At 45.0% G+C, this 17,275-nt stretch overlaps 1 protein-coding gene across 1 annotated transcript in view; it reads left to right on the forward strand.

Annotated features, from left to right (window-relative positions):
* The window catches only part of Kif6 (kinesin family member 6), a 319,301-nt gene that overhangs the window by 109,805 nt on the left and 192,221 nt on the right, over window positions 1–17,275 (forward strand). The window contains exons 7-10 of the mRNA XM_031347801.1: window positions 35–241; window positions 6,224–6,367; window positions 7,279–7,365; window positions 13,800–13,903. Of these exons, the coding sequence (XP_031203661.1) occupies window positions 35–241; window positions 6,224–6,367; window positions 7,279–7,365; window positions 13,800–13,903 (542 nt within the window). The remainder of the gene's footprint in view (window positions 1–34; window positions 242–6,223; window positions 6,368–7,278; window positions 7,366–13,799; window positions 13,904–17,275) is intronic.

The following is a 17,275-nucleotide window of genomic DNA, read 5'->3' on the forward strand; positions in this document are numbered from 1 at the left end:
ACGGTCACCTTATTCATTTTGTAATTTTCTCTAGACTCCTATGAATCAAGCTTCAACCCGATCACACTGTATTTTCACTGTGCACTTGAGCAGCAAGGAGCCAGGGTCTGCTACCGTCCGACATGCTAAGCTCCATCTGGTTGACCTGGCAGGGTCAGAGCGTGTCTCGAAGACTGGAGTTGGGGGCCTGCTTCTGACAGAGGCCAAATACATCAACTTATCTCTACACTACCTCGAGCAGGTGAGTTAGATGGAGCAAGGTCAGTTGTGCCTAAGTGTGCGGCTTGTACTACATGGCAGACGGTCTAGTCTCTGTTGTCTGACTCATAATTATGGGGAACTATGCATAACATTTATCCTTTACATAGTTTTAAAAAGTGTGAGTGTGTGTGTGTGTGTGTGTGTGTGTGTGTGTGTGTGTGCGCGCGCGCGCGCGTGCGCGTAAGCGAGCAGAATCCAGAAGAGGGCATCAGATCCCCCAAAGTCTGCATTATAGGTGGTTGTGAATCGCCCAATACGGATGTTTGGACCTGAACTGTGTCAGAGTGGTACATGCTCTGAACAGCTGAGTCATTTCTCCAGTCCCAATTTTTGATCATTGTTTTCAGTGAAGAGATTGCTCAAAGAATGGGCAATCACAGTCAATACCCTTTCCTAGAAATTTTCATAATTCCAACCAGAAATTCTGGATCTATGGAATAAGAGCACCCATATCTTTTATTATTGACCTCTGGTAGCCTGTACTTTTTGTCTCTCTGTCTTTGCCTATTCCTGATGCCGCGGGTGGAGACCTTCCACATGTGTCCTTTGGTAGAGAACCATAATGACTCCACAGTTTATCCACATGGTAGCATATATCACAATTTCATACCTTTTCCAGGCTTGATTAGATGCATGACCCCTCATTCTCTTTATCCATTGATGAATTTAGAGTCAGCGGGCTGCATCTGTGCAGTGGCCATTGTAAGCAGCACTCCCATGAACATCTATGTATATAGTAGTTATTTGTAGACAGCTTTTCATTTAAATCCCACACCACCCTATGCTGGAAGTGTTAACTTCTCCATTTCACAGACTGCAAACATTTCTCTTCCCAGGATGACTAGTAACCGTGAAGATTTGATCTGAGGTTTCATCAGGCCTAGCACTGTTGACTTATTGTCTGTCTTGTAAAATTAGTACTGGACATGAATACAGGTTACAAGTGGTTCCTAGTTTTTTGTTTTGTTTTTCCAGCTCAGAGATTACCTCTGAGAACATAACACAGAGGTGACCAGTATTTTTTCAGCTTCTGGTAACGTCATCCAGTACAGCTTCTGCCATGGTGGTTCACTTAGCCTTGGTTTGTCTTGAGACACCGTACTCTATCCTGACTACCATCCAACCGATAAAGCAGCACTAGCTGCTGTTTATAACTTTTGAATCTGACTCTGAGAGCAAAGAAAATGCACCCAAATTTAGATAGATAAATCTTCTGCCCCAAATCTTCATCTGTGAAATGAATGGAGAGGCTGTGTAGGCGGTTCCTGTGTTACCTTCTTGTTCTTGAACGTTTAGCCTAAAAGATTTGAGGGAAACAACAATAGAAAGTCCCTTTTCTTTAATGCCTAGGGAAACCCAGGACCACTTTCTTGATCCTTCTGAACATTCACAGGCTGAAATGGCTGCGTGAGAGAGGCACCCACCTGACTGGGGTGATGTGGTTGGGCTTCTCCCGAGAGCCCCAGGAACACAGCATTTAGATGAGGGCCTGCAGACATGGGCCATTTTAGTGCTTTTGAGAAGAATCCACAGTCCTAAGCTCTTTCTTGCTTAAAAATTCCACTTATACTGATGAAGCTTTTTTGCTTACTAGGACATTTACCAGAACAATGATATATGCTCGTAATGGGCTGTATTCAAATTGCCTTATTTCAAAGCAGTGTGTCTCTGTGCTCAGATGGCAGCATGGTTTTAATTCCCATTTTGTCCATCTGTTCACACAAAATTACATTCTTCAGCTGAATCAAACTTTCTATGAATTGTAATCACTCAGAAACATTCTGTTCCACACCCAATTCTGTCCTTCCTTCCATACAGTCTCCTCAAACTCCTATTACTAAATTTTGTCCACAGCTCTTCGATTTATAATCCCTGTGAACATTCGTAATGCTGATATGGCCCTTGTTTTTTCATTAATTGCTTATATAACAAATATTGATAAGGATTGATGAGGTAAACTTTAATTGTGAGCTTGGCAGAGCCTGGAATCACCTGGGAAGAAAGACTCAATGAAGGATTGTCTATATTGGGTTGTCTCATGGCTACTGGGGACTGCCTTAATCAATTACATTGATCTGGGAAGACCTAGCCCATTGTGAGTGGCACCATTCCCTAGGCAAGTGTTGTTGAACTTTATGAGAGAGGAGAAATCAAGCAAGCATGCATGCATTCATTTTCCTTCTTGACTGTGGGCGTTAAGTGACTAGCTATTTCCTAGAGCAGCCCTACCCCAAAGGGCTCCTTTCCAAAGTAGGGGCTTGCACTAGGCCAACATAAATGCATAGATGCACCTCAGGTGGGAGCTATGATAAGCAACAGAGAGGGATGAGGAGAGATTGACAGAGACCAAGGAGGTAAGAGTTAATGAATGGAATGAAAACTGAGTGGGAGGGAGCAAGGCAAGGGTGGGGTAGAGCAGGTCAGGTCCTGGGAGCTATGAGTCCATTAGCCCAGAGGATCATTCACCCCGCTAAATGTCATTCATGCATCATCATCCCTCAGGTCTTCCATTTCCTTTCCACCCACTGCATTAGGACAGCTGTTAACTATTTTCTCTGAGATCCAAGGGCCTTCGCAGACAAGAAAAGTGGAGTATGGAAGCTGAAGAGATGGCCATGAATCTGTAGGGTTTAGTAAGGCCAGGAAGAGCTGCTGGTGAGTGGGTGAGAGGACAGAAGAGAATTCTGAAACAGTAAGAGAACCAGAGCAGTCACAATGAGGAGAGCAATGAGAAGAACGGGGAGATGCAATAATAAGATTGCATAACTCATGGACATTTATGTGTATACCACTATGTGTATTTTACTATGTGGCTAAAGAGATGGGAGTAGAAGACAACTTAGTGCAGCTTGCTCACTCATCTACTCCACTGGAAGCTGTGGGTTATACTGGGCAGTGGAGTAGATGCCTGCCTGAGAACAAGCTGTGTGTCATGGAACCAGCAGAACAATGAAGCATAAGGACCTGTTCTATTGCCTTCTGTGTCTTTAACAAGTACCATGATCAAAGGCAACTTAGGGAAGAAAAGGATTGTTTCAACTCCTAGGTTATGATTCACCACTGCAGGAACTCAAGGTAGGAGCTCAAGCAGGAACTTGAACCAGAACCCATAAAGGAACTCTGTTTCCTGGCTCATTCACTGACCCGTGCTTAGCTGGCTTTCTTATACAGCCCAGGAGCCCCTGCCTAGGGTATGGTACTGCCCATAGTGGGCTCGGTCCTCCTATATCAATTAGCAATCAAGACAGTTCCCCTTCTCCCAGATATGTGCACAGGTCAGTCTGATCTGGTAAAGCCCTGAACTAGGACTCTCTTCTCATGTGACTATAGGCTCTGTCAGGTTGACACCTAAAGTTAACTAGGACAGAACACCTATAGACACTATAATAGGTTCCAGGTAATGGTGATATTATTATCACCATATTGCTCTCTCCTTTTCGGTATGAAAGGCAGGAAGAGAAGCTAGTCTCCTCAGCTGGCTTGCATTAATTAGCTGGCATTGGCTTGGAAATTTCTCATAGAATTCTAGTTGTCCTGCTGCTTATATTTCAGAGAACTCACACCTGCTAGATCTCAGCCAGCCTGGGCTTACCGACTCTACACTTTTAAGTGATTAATATTCAGTTTGCCAGAATATTGTTGGTTTTGGAGTTCTCTTTATGTATGCAGCACTTTTTCCAAAGAGTTTCCTCAAAAAACACTTAAAGCCACAATAACAGGGTACTGCTTGGCCCCAAAGCCTGAGTTCGTGTAAGGAGAAGGAAAGAGAGCATGTGCCCTTGTGCTAACTGTAAACCTCAACTAGTGACCTGGGAGTGACCTGAAGCCTCCCTCAGCCCAAACAGCAAGTGAGAAACCACTGGGAACCAGTGGGAACTCCTCGCCCCTTCAGAAATCAAACAGGCTTGCTGTCAGCCAGTTATGTAGCACACATGGGCTCCGGCTAGGTGTTTGTCCTGTGACATTCAGGCGTGAAGGTGCTGGGCCAGTGCCAGTCATAACTGCTCCCATTGCTTGCCAGTTTCTAGATAACAGCTTTCTGGCTCCTCTGTGCTCTTTAAAAGAGACTCTTCTTGGATGCTCTAGAGATGGCTCAGTGGTTAATAGTACTTGCTGCTCTAGCAGAAGACCAGAGCTCAGTTTCTAGCAGCCATATCTGGTAGCTCACAACTGGCTGTGAATACAGCTCCGGGGAGTATGATGCCTCTTCTGGCTTCCACGGGTAGCTGCTCAAACTCACAGAAGTTTGAGAAAGACACACACATACATGCATACATACATACATACATATATACATACATACATACATACATACATACATAAATGTAAAATAAAATATTTTTAAAAATAAGAAAAAAGCAAACTTCTTAATCCATTGAGTAGCTGAACTGATACCAGGCACAGTTTCTAGGCCCTTAAAAATATGATATGAGGTGCCATTCTTCCTTACTAGCAGAATATGCAAGGAATATTTGCCACTATACTTATATGTCAATTTCAGAGTAGAAATAAACATTACAAAACAAACGCACACAGTAGCAGCAGTAGCAAACCCAAGAGGGCTGAAAGAGAGCTTAGGAATTAGGGGCACTTGCTGTTCTTCCAGAAAACCAGAGTGCACTTCCCAGTACCATGGCAGGCACAGCCTCCTCTAGATCCAGCTGTAGGGGATCCAAAGCCTTTAGCCTCCATGAGTACCTGCATTAGCATACTTATACCTCACATGGACATACATACAGAACACACACCTGCACAGACTTTAAAATTAAATATATAGTACAGAGAACAGGCAATATCTTGGTCATTAAGTGCTTGCTGGAGAATCTGATTTTAAGCCCAAGAATCCATGTAAAAGGAGGTGGGGCATGGTGAGAAAATTGTAATCCCTGTATTTGGAAAGTAGGGACAGGTGGATCCTTTGTGGCTCACTGGCCAGTCAGATTAGCCTACTTGATAAGTTACAAGCCAGTGAGAGTCCCTGTCTCAAAAAAATAAAAATAAGCGGGCTTCTGGGACATACCCATCTCGATGTCCACCACTATTGGGGTCATAGGCATGTACACCTACATGCAGCTACATGTGGGTGCTGGGGATTTGAACTCATGCCCATGCTTGTACAACAAGCACTCCTTCACACAGGCATCTCTTAAGCCCCCCTTATCAGCCAAAGAACCTAAAGCCTTCCTGTCAGCTGCAGTGATCAAGCCATGGGTGATCTGGGGACCAAGATGCTCGCCAGAGAAGCTCCAGATGAAAGGAAGGAAGTCTGTTCTCATCTAACTTATGGATAAAGACATCAGGGGTGTTGGCAGCCATCCTGTGGCTATGAGGGGATCAATCTCTGCCACATGGAAGACAGTAGAGATAGGAGCATAAACACACTAACCTTTGGGTCATTTGTAACCTACAGCTTTTTTTTTCTATCCCTCCTACTGAGACCAGCATCACTTACATTTTCCACAACTCGCAGCCAAAAGTGAGTTCATTAATATTTTATTTAATATCACTGGGAAGGTTTATAAGCATAATCTTTATATTACCCACACCAGTGTTCCCTAAAACAATAATAAATATTGGCATTCATCTTATGAAAGAGGTTCAAGGTAGGGAGGATAGTAGGCCACTTAAGTGATGTTCCCTAAGCAACTACGATGCTTCTACTCTTCATTGCCTTAGGAGGCTGGGTGAGAGTGTCCTGGAGCAGGAGTTACAGACAGGTGTGAGCTACTCAGTGTGGGTGCTGGGACTCAACCCCAGGTCCTCTGGAAGAACAGCCAGTGCTTCTAACCACTGAGCCATCTCTCCAGCTCTATTTTTTGTCATTTTTGCATTTAACGTTCTTGTTAAAGATAGCTGTTCTATGCCCAAGTGCTAGGTATCTCTTGTATTCTTACTTTGGAAGTCCATTGTCAGGTGTGTTTTCTCACCCAGTTAGCAGCATCATGTCTTCCCCTTCCCACAGGTCATCATCGCCCTTTCGGAAAAGCACCGTACACACATCCCTTACCGGAACTCCATGATGACCAGCGTGCTCCGGGACAGCCTGGGAGGGAACTGCATGACCACTATGATTGCAACTCTGTCTCTAGAGAAGAGAAACATCGATGTAAGCAGCCCTCTTCCCCGGGACTCTTAGTCTGGGTTTCTGTCGCTGGGTGGTGAGATGGAGTTGGGGGTCTAGGTGAGTCTGCATCTCTTGAACAGGGCTGACATATACCCTCAGTGGTAAATCCACTATGGGGCTCACAGCTTTGGGTTCTTAGCCAGTGTCATAATTAACCCATGTGAAAACCAGCCTCCAGTATGTGGCTTGAAGAAGCCACATATACCATTCTCAGAATGGCTGATGGTAGAAAGGAGAGAAGAAAGTCTTCAGCTGCTCTTGCTCAGCTTTGCCTGACTGGGTATCTCGGAGCTATTCTGAGATCTGGTCCTAGATGCTATCGGATGTTGGCACCCAGGATGCTCTGCCAGAGGATGCTGCCAAAGGACTTCCTTGGGTGGCTGTGGAGTCAGATGGGGTCTTGTAAGAGTCAGCCTAACATTTTGAGTGTAGACACTCCCCCAAAGAGGAAAACAAAGCAGAGGGTATATCCTATGACAGTGCCAGGCATCCATGGACAATGCAGTGGAACCCTCTCTTTGGTTCATTACAAATACCTACCATGTGGTCGTTCGTTCATGCTTGTAGATCAAGTTCCCTGCTGTGGCTAGGACTTACGTGCAAGGTCCAGCTTTAAGAGTCGAACACATACCAGTTGCCTCTTGGTGTTCCAGGATTGCTTATAATTTGGGCATTTGTCATTTTCCTGAGCCAACTCACTTTAAAAAAGGTAGAACATAGTACCCTAGGGCCAACCTTCCCCCATTCTGAGGTATACTCACTGTTGTTCCAGACATCTTGCTCTTTAGGTAACTATTTTCTGATAATGTCAATTAAGTTTGTCTGGAGAGAAAGGCCTTCCTGAGCATCACATTTGGAAAAGTCTTTTGTGGTTGTCTGCTTGTTTTCTTTAGGAGTCTATCTCCACCTGCAGGTTTGCTCAGCGAGTGGCCCTAATCAAAAACGAAGCCATCCTCAATGAGGAGATTGATCCCAGACTGGTAAGCAAATGCTTTATTTTTTCGACAGGGACTTATGTCACTCCAGCTGGTCTTAAACTTCATTTGCAAGTGTGGATGACCTCAAACTTCTGATCCTCCTGCCATCTGATTGCTGGAACTACAGGAATGCTCTTCTGAATCTGGTTTGTGTGGTGCTAAGATAGAACTCAGGGCTTTGAGCATGCTGGGCAAGCACTTTTACACACTGAGCTGCATCCTCAGCCTCAATAAGAAACTTACAATCAGGCTTAAATAAACATATATACTTAACATAGATATATATGACTAGCTGAAGCTGGTTAGGGACATGGCTCTGTACTAATCGGTGTCCTAGCTATTGGTATGCATTCGCTGAAGTAATTCTTGATACCCTTATGATGAGATGTTCTGGCTGTCTCCATGGTGAACAAAACTGAGTCACAAGGGTGTGAAATAAGTTGCACTTAGCCCTAGTGAGAGCAAGTAGCAGAGCCCAGATAGCCGGGCTCAAGAACATTTGCTTCACAACAGTGTGGCTAGTCTTGAAGACATACCCAGTAGGCTGGTGAGCAAAGTTAATAAGTAGAAATAAGTAGTACCAGCATCCTGTCCCTTACTCCACAGTTTCCTAAAGGTGAGTTTCCTAAATATAATTCCTACTTTATCAAAGTGACTTTTTATGCAAGGAAATCACAGATACATGATTCAGCTTCTTTCCCTGAATATAATTTTTCCTTTGTATTTTGTAACTTCTCTACAAGGGAGGAGCAACCCTGGGTCAACTCAGGCTGTCATCCAAACTCTGATTAAATGTCTCAGATTTGTCAAATTCCATGATTGAGGTTGCATATGTTTGAGTCACTCAGCTCTTCTCATTCCTCTAGAAAATAAGCTCATGTGGCCTTGCAATAGGTAGAGACTAAAGTGGTGAAATCTCACCAACTTCATTTTCAAATATCTCAGAAAAGCAATATGATCACCAATCACTGCTGTGTTCTGACTTCCTCCTTGTCAATTATCTGCCCCTTTCCGCGTCATTGCTCCACCTAGGACAGAGGCAAAGGAAGGAGAAGGGACAGTTGGGCTTTCTGCGTTGCCCTCCTAGCCTCAGGGAGCCATGTCTGCCCTGATGGAGAACTCAGTGAAGCAGAGACTTTCCCACACCCACCTCAGCATCACAGAGAGTCTTGGGCAAGGGACCAGAACACAAAATCAGAATCAAGAGGAACTGCACCCTCAGGAGATGCCTGCTGTCCTGTCCCTCCTGCATCCCAAGGTCATCACTAGGGCTGCCCAACTCCCCCCTACATCCCTAGAGAAGCACTGTGGCTATACCTGTCCCCCTGCATTCCAAGAGCATTTCTATGTGAATGAAAATGATCCTATTATCTGGAAGACAAAAAATTAGTTCCCAATTTATGGAGTACAAACATATTAGACATTGGAGGCATTTCTTTACATTTTGCTGGAGAGACTTTTCTTTGAAGGATCTGAAGGAACAGGACACCAGTATGTGTTTGATGTTGGTCTGTGAAAGACTGAAAGCAAAGAGAGATCAGGAGCAAAAAGCTAATAGCTGATAATTGAAGCAATTGCTGCATTTCTTCCTAGTGCTGACTGACATGGTAACTGCCAAGTGTGGCTTGCTAGTCTCTGTAATAATGGCACCTAAAGCCACACACTGGTGCTTGTCATTTTAAAGTGTGAAGCTTGCACGAAATACAGGGACAATCAAAAATTTGTCCTAGAGGAGAGGAGAAATGGCTTAGCGGTTAAGAGCATTCACTGATGTTGCAAAAGATCCAAGTTCAGTTCCTAGCACCTATTTAGATGACTCACGACAGAAATGGATGCCCCAGGTATCCTCCAGCAGGACTACCTGCTCTCACCTACACTTGCCTGAACCTGCACCTGCTCTCACCAGCACCTGCCTGAACCTACACCTGTATTCACATGCATCTGCTCTCACCTGCACCTGCTCTGACTTGCACCTGCACTCACATGCACCCTCCTGAACCTGCACCTGTACTCACATGCACCTGCCTGAACCTGCACCTGCTCTCACCTGCACCCACATGCACCTGCACTCACCTGCACCTGCTCTCACCTGCACTCACATGCACCTGCCTGAGCCTGCACCTGTACTCACCTGTACCTGCACTCACCTGCACCTGTATTCACATGCACCTGCACTCACATGCACCTGCTCTCACCTGCACTTGGTGCTGTGATGGCAGACACTGTAATGCCTGTGCTAGGAGGCAGAGATAGGGTGATCCCTAGGGCATGTGCACCACACAGACATCCACAGGCACAGGGACATAAAATAACTATGGCATTGGTATAAATTTAGGAGAGGAAGTAAAATGAATCAGTCAGGTCTTATCCATAGAGTTCTAGTCTATGTGGCTTGAAAGTTTCTGACTGTTTTTTGACAGGAAGTCATGACACTGTGCATGTAAATAAAACGCCTGGAGCACGTGTCCAAATACCATTGTAATTTGGAGGGACTGTTGGTCCTATTGATACAGTCAAGGTAGCCTGGAGCTCACCTGTGTGGAGTGCTGTCAGCATCTTCAGAACATGTCACCAGAAGGTGACAGAAGCTGAGGCTGCAGCTGTCCTTTAACCTGGACAAATGGTGTTAATAGGGGATGGAGGTCAAGATCTGTCAGGGGCATTGCACCTGAGATGTCTGCTTCTCGTCTTAACATGAAACCAGTGAAAAGGGAAAGATAAATCTATGCCTTGACATGGAGACAGCAGGGCAGCTGTCTGCCATATCCCAGACTCCAGCAGGACAGATGGTACTGTCTTCAAAATGTTTTATCTGTGTGTGTGTGTGTGTGTGTGTGTGTGTGTGTGTGTGTGTGTGTGTGTACAAGAGTACAGGTGTTCTCAAGAGGCCAGAACAAGGCATCAGATCCCTTGGATCTGGCAGTTGTGAACCATGACATGGATGCTGGGAATTGAACTCAGGTCCTCTGAAAGAGCAGTTCTCACACTTAACCCCTGAGCCAGCTCTCCCGCCCCACAACTAGTATTTTCTTGAGAATTTGAAAGCCTTACCCCTTCTTCACGTAGGTTTGCATTTCACATGTACAAAAACCCCTTGGTCTAGGCAAGCTCACAGTTGTCTGTTTGTTGCTAAGTTTTCTTTGACACAAAGTCTCACTCTGCAGCCCTGGCTGCCCTGGAACTCATGCTGTAGATCAGGTTGGCCTTGAACTCAAAGAGACGACCCCTCCTGCATCCACTTCCTGAGAAGCAATCTCCAAGTAAAGAAACAAGAGAACAAATTCAGAGAGAATAAACTTATTAGAAAAGGGCAGGGGAGGTACAGAGGGAGAAGAGCTAATATTTGCTAAAGTAGCTCGTTTTGGGGACCCAGTTTTCAAAGACAGGTACAAAGACTTTCCACCTTTTAACTAATCCCTGAGGTACTGTGCTGGGTAGTTTTATGTCAGCTTGATGTCAGCTTGACATACACTAAAGTCACCTGAGAGGTGGGATCCTCCACGAGACCAGGCGGGCTGTAGTGAGGCCATAGGGCACTGTACCGCTTAGTGATTAACTGCGGGAGGGATGCGTTCCATTGCAGGTGATGGTGCCACCCTTGGGCTGGTGGTCCTGAGTTCTGTATGGAAGCAGTCTGTGGAAGCCCTGAGGAGCAAGCCAGCGAGCAGCACCCCTCCATGGCCTCGGCTTCAGGTTCCTGCCCTGTTTGAGTTCTTGTCCTTAGTGCTTTTAATAATGTTACATGGAACTGTGAGTGAAATAACTCTTGGCTTCACTTGTGAGTGAAATAAAGTTCTTTGCGTCATGGTGTTTTATCACAGCAATAGTAACTCTAACTAGGACAGGTGTATTAGATCACATAGTGAAAGGGGCAGAGGACTTGTGGATACTCTCAGTAGAAGGGGGGAATTCTATTTTTGTAATTACTGGCTTCTAGCATATTGGAAAGAAACGTAAATGGATTATGGACAAATTGCTCACCACTTTTTGGCATTTACTTCTATATAAGACAACAGCATGATCTACAAGTGTGGACAAATGCTTTCCTTCCTTTCACTGGCTCATTGGCCTAGCCAAGATGATCAAGTCGAGTTTTGAAGGCATTCTTGTCGTACTCTTTCTACTGCTCATGTGAAAATAAAGGTTTGCTCCAGCTTTTTGACTGACACTCTTCTGGCTTACAGGTGTTTACCTGCAGGAACTGCCTTTGAAGGCTTAACTGGGTCTTTTCAACATGTAGATGAATTCTTGATGTTATAAAGTACTATATTTAGAAAAAGATTTGTTGTGTGTGTGTGCATGTGTGTGTGTGCGTGTGTGTGTGTGCGTGTGCGTGCATGTGTGTGTGCACGTGCATGTGTGTGTGCATGTCCGTGTGTGCGTGCGCCCGTGTGTGCGTGCGTGTGCGTGTGTGTGTGTGTGTGTGTGTGTGTGTGTGTGTGTGTGCGCGCGTGTGTGTGTGCACGCATATGAGTCCAGTATCCAGAGAGTCTGGAAGAGGATGTGGATGCCCTGGAGCAGGAGGCACGGACAGCCTATCATAGGTGCATATGTACTGGGAACCAAACTCAGGTCCTCCACAAGAGTGCATGCTCTTTACCATGGAATCGACAGCCTCATGGCTTTCAAATACTTTTTACTGAAACTAGTGATAAAATGATTCAATATTTCTCTTTTAAACTGTGCATGTGATGAGTTATCTCAATCCCTTTGATCAGTTTTTATTATAGCCTTTTTCAAGTATACAGAAAAGTACATAAGAAAACCCTGGACCCACTGCTTTTCTTAAATGCATACCATAGTTCTTTATCTCAAGAAATGAGATATATCCAATCTATTAAAACTATCACTCCATACAGCCATAAACCTCCCCCTTTTAATTCAATGCTCATGATGTATGTGTGTAAATATATGTATATATATACACACACAAAACTAATATGTATATGTATATATTCATATATATCACTAATATGTATGCATGTATGTTATTGATGTACCTATCCTTAGCTTCCTGAGCTAAGTACATCTGTATCACAATACTAAATACTCTGAACTTGGTAAAAGAAACATTGGTAGTTGTATCCACCTTTGCTGGTCCTTGAAAATTGGAGTTACCAAAACTAACCAACCAATTAACCAACTAGGTAAATATCAGTTCTCCATCCCTGCCATGCCTTCCCCTTTACAGTGACACAGTCCACTATTGTGTGTACATGTGTATGCATGTGTGTGTTCATATGTGTAATACATGTCTGTGCATGCATTCACAGAGGCCCAACACAGACTTCTGCTGTTCTATTGTTTTCTGCTTTATGCCATTGAGATAGAATTCACCATTATCCTGATGTGGACTGGTGGCCAGCAAGCCCTAGCCATTGCTCAGTTCTGGTGTAGCAGGCATCCGTGGCCATGGCATGAGTTCTGAGTATGTCATGAGACTGGAACTCAGGTCCTCATGTTGATACAGAAAGCACTCGTGCACACACGTGTGCATGCGTGCGTGCGTGCGCGTGCGCGCGCGCGCACACACACACACACACACACACACACACACCCTCTTTGTGGAGACAGTCTCTCATTGGCCTGGAGTTCGTTAACCAGCTGTCTGACCACCAAACTGCAGGGATCCATCTCCAGAACATTAAGGTTACAGATACACACCCACCTCTAACATTTTTTCCTCCTGGGTTCTGAGGATCACTCATGCATGTCCATGGGCAAAGGCAGATGGCTTAATGACTGAGCCCTCTCCTCAGCCCTAACAAATTTTGATATATCTGTCCCAGTATTATATGACTTTGAAAATTCATGATGAAGAGCTGCATACACCAATATTAGCGAGCTCAAATCATATCAGAGAAAAAAAGGTGCAATTACATGCAGTAATAGAACATTCACATTTTAAGGCGTGCAAAAGGATAGTATACATTATTTAAGGGAGCATGCATATCGAGTGAATGTATCACAGTGCATGGCAAGTGTTTTGATAACTCCAACTGCATTCTAGATACTCCAGGAAGAACAGAAGGGGACCAGAGGGAGAGATCACAAGTTCCATCTATAATGTTTTGTTTGTTTAAAAAAAAACTAGTTCTAGTGTTATTTGGACAGTGTTAAGGTTGGAGCCACCAATGCCTTTTAGGTTGATCTCTATCCAGTTTCAATCCTGACATAGTTAATGGTTTTAGTTAATGAATTGCCCACATGTGCATACTTAGTACACGGTAGCATTCAGAGGACAAGTTATGGGAGGAGTCACTTCTCTTTCCCAATATATGGGTCCCAAGGATTGAACTCGCATTGGCCCCTAACTGTTGAGCCATCTTGCACACCCAGTGGCTCACAACTCCCAAAGCTGCATGCTTATTGCCACTGAAGTCGCGATGTGTGATGTCCAGAAGTGGACATGCGCTCACACATTTTTCCCTTCACAGATGATTGTCCGCTTGCAAAAGGAGATTGCAGACCTGAAGGCAGAGCTGGCCATGGCCACAGGGGAGCAGAGGACCGAGGCCCTCACGGAAGCAGAGCTCCTTCAGTAAGTGCAGACTGTCTTCTCTTTTCTCCATTCTTGCTTAACTTAATTCTGTTGAGTCCTGTGTCCACCTCAGAGCACAGCTGGTATCCTGGGAAGGTCAGAAACTGCACCTAGGTGCCAGTGAAGAGAGATGATTTCCCACAGAAAGAGGGGCAAAGCTGACAGCAACTCCCACTGCTTGGGCCTTGAGGAAGTTAAACCAGAACCCCCCCCATACCCCCCGTGCAGCTGGAAATTCCCCCCTCAGGCCAGCTGCTGAGATTGGGCTGCAGGCTGGTCACATTATTTCTCCTTACATCACATGCTCTCTGCTCTGCGTCCAGATCTGAAAGGGGTTTGAGAAACATCCCTGTCTTAAGCTGTACCATGCTTCAGGCACCAGCATCTGCTGTCTCTTCTTTTATACAGGGCCCATTTATTACAGTTCAAAAACTCATGTTGGCACACAAGCCAGCTCTCCGGGCTTTGTAGGAGTCTGGTGTTTCCACGCCTGAGATATGTAGCCATGTGGTACATTGTTGTTCACTTTCTGTGATTGTGCACTGGACAGATGGGCTCTGCTTCTGTACAGGTTATTAAGGGTTTCTATGATGCACGTGAACAAGGTTTAGGAGGCAACGGTGGGCTCCATTTTCAAATAAATAGTAGAGCTGGCTGGGGCTGTGCCTAAGTCAGAAGAGAGCTTGTCTAGCATGCATGAAGCCCTGGGTGCCTTCCTCTCTGGACAAACGGAGCATGGAGGTACACACCTGTAATGGCCATACTGGAATGTGGAGGCAGGAGGCTCAGGATGCAAGATCATCCTTGGTACATAGTGAATTCACAGCCAGCTGGGGGATTCGCGAAACCATGTCTTTATTTTATTTTATTTTTTATTAAAAATCAATTTTATGCACTATATTCTGATCACAGTTTCCTCTCATCTCTTCAAGATCCCCCCAATGTCCACATCCACCCAAATCCGCCCCCGTTTTCCCTCTCACTAAGAAATAGGCTCCTGCTGTGCAGTGATAGCACATGCCTTTAATTCTAGCACTTGGGAGGCAGAGGCAGGCATATTTCTGAGTTTGAGGCCAGCCTGGTCTACAGAGTTCCAGGACAGCCAGGGCTACACAGAGAAACCCTGTCTTGAAAAACAAACAAAAAAGCACAAAAGCAGGGTCCAATTCTGATTTCTTTTCTTTCTTACAGTGTTTTCAGAGACGATGTCTTTAAACAAACAAAAAGGGAGTTCATAAGATATTTGTAGAGACATAGTGCCATATCACCCAACTCTATCTCAAAAGAGAAACAGTGAATAAAGAGAAAAGATTCTCTTTAAAGTGCTACATATTGATGCTGGCGTGATGGCTCAGCAGTGACAGATGCTTGCTGCCAAGTCTTATGACCTGAGTTTAATCTTGAACTCACAGGGTAGAAGAATGACTCTTGCAAGTTGTTCTTTGACTTCTACCTTATCATAGTGACACACACAGACACACACACACATACAGGCACACACACACAGGCACACACAGCAAATAAACATACACAGGCACACACACAGACACACACACACACAGGCACACACAGCAAATAAACATACACAGGCACACACACAGTGTGTTAAAAATAATAAAGTATTGGTTACCTGCATGTGTGTCTGGCTAATGCATAAAAAGCCCCCATGAAGGTTCCCGCTGTAATCAAAGCGTACCCTCCTCTGAGACATGCTCCCTAAGTCTAGAGCAGAAACTTTAACACAAAAGACTCCACAGCCTCCCGAACTGCACTAGTGTATAGCATTGTGAAATTAAAGTTAAACACACAGTTTAATAGTCATCATTATTAATAATTTATTTATTGCAGCTATTAAAATTTTCATGTCAGGAATGGAGAGTTGAAATATCAGGAGTTGAAGGGTTCCTAGATTGGTTCCCAGCCCCCACACGTCAGCTCACAACCATGTGTGACTCCAGCTCCAGGGAATCTGATGCCCTCTTCCACCCTTTGAGAGTACTGCATGCATAAGGTGCACATATATGCACAGGGAGACAAACATACAAATACATAGGCAAAAAGGAACAAATAAAAATGATAGTGTCGGGCTGGAGAGATGGCTCAGCGGGTAAGAGCACTGTCTGCTCTTCCAGAGGTCCTGAGTTCAATTCCCAGCAACCACATGGTGGCTCACAACTATCTGTAACGGGATCTGATGCCCTTTTCTGGTGTGTCTGAAGACAGCGACAGTGTCCTCATTTACATAAAATAAATAAATCTTTAAAAAAACATTTAAAAACGATAATGTTACTCTTTGAAATGACTCAATATGTCCTTGACCCTGAGGAGGCTCAGCTGAGGGTCATGTCACTATGGTGCTCCTTCTCCTCAAAGAATGGATAGTATTCTCTGCAAAGTGTCACCAGCATTTCGGCCATCCAGGTAAAGAAAATCCCAGTAGGCCTTGCAACAGAAGAGATCTAACATGGGGAAGAGAGTGTGCAAAGGACGGTCCCACTGAGATGCTTAGCCGTTAGTGTGGCATCCTAGAGGTCCATAATGATTGAAGCTGTGGGGACAGTGTGACAATGTGATTTAGTGAACGTTCTTTATTGCAATAATGCCTGAAAGTCAACATTGGGAGGGGAAAGAGTTTTATTTTTAGATCATTGACTTCAAAGGTTTGTGTTTCTGAGCCTGGGGTGAGGTGGAGCATCAGAGTGGAAGGCTACATCAGAGCTTAGCTGCTCACCTCATGCTCATGGCCAGCAAGCAGGGGGTGAGGCCAGGGGCCAGGGCAAGGCATAGTTCCCAAGGACCTTCCCCCTATGACTCACATTCTTCTAACTCTGCCCTACTTCCTAAAGTCTTGAGCATTTCCCAAGATAGCACCATAAGCCAGAGAAAAAGTAGCCTGTGGTGGTACTGTCTTCAAACACAGCAGTGAGATCACCAAGATCCAAGAGCTAGAGCTGATCCATGGTTGCTAGAACCTGAGGAGCAGACCCGCCTGCAAGGTGACCTTTGCTAAAAACCACGGGTGCAGTTGGAGACGCCACCCAGCAGACAGCCCTGCCTTCCTCTCATCCAGGTTCCTGCCTCCCATCGGAGCCCAAACTGGCTGAACTTAGCCAGAAGCCAGTTATTAGGCAAGGCAGGGAGTATGGTTGCCTCTGATTGAGAATCCGGCAGGAGAAGAGTAGAAATCAGGTCTTAGGGCAATTTGTGAAGCAAACACTAGTGCTCTCTTGAGTTCCTGTGCCACAGGTGATGCTTAGGAGACTCAGTCAAAGGATGGGCTTTTCCCTGTGATGGTTTCAATATGTCAGACTCTGCATGCTTGTGCTGCTCCAAATGTGGAGAATCACAGAAACACAGTGCTGGAGACTTTAG

Source organism: Mastomys coucha, unplaced genomic scaffold (genome assembly GCF_008632895.1).
Source record: "Mastomys coucha isolate ucsf_1 unplaced genomic scaffold, UCSF_Mcou_1 pScaffold3, whole genome shotgun sequence".
Taxonomy (NCBI): domain Eukaryota; kingdom Metazoa; phylum Chordata; class Mammalia; order Rodentia; family Muridae; genus Mastomys; species Mastomys coucha.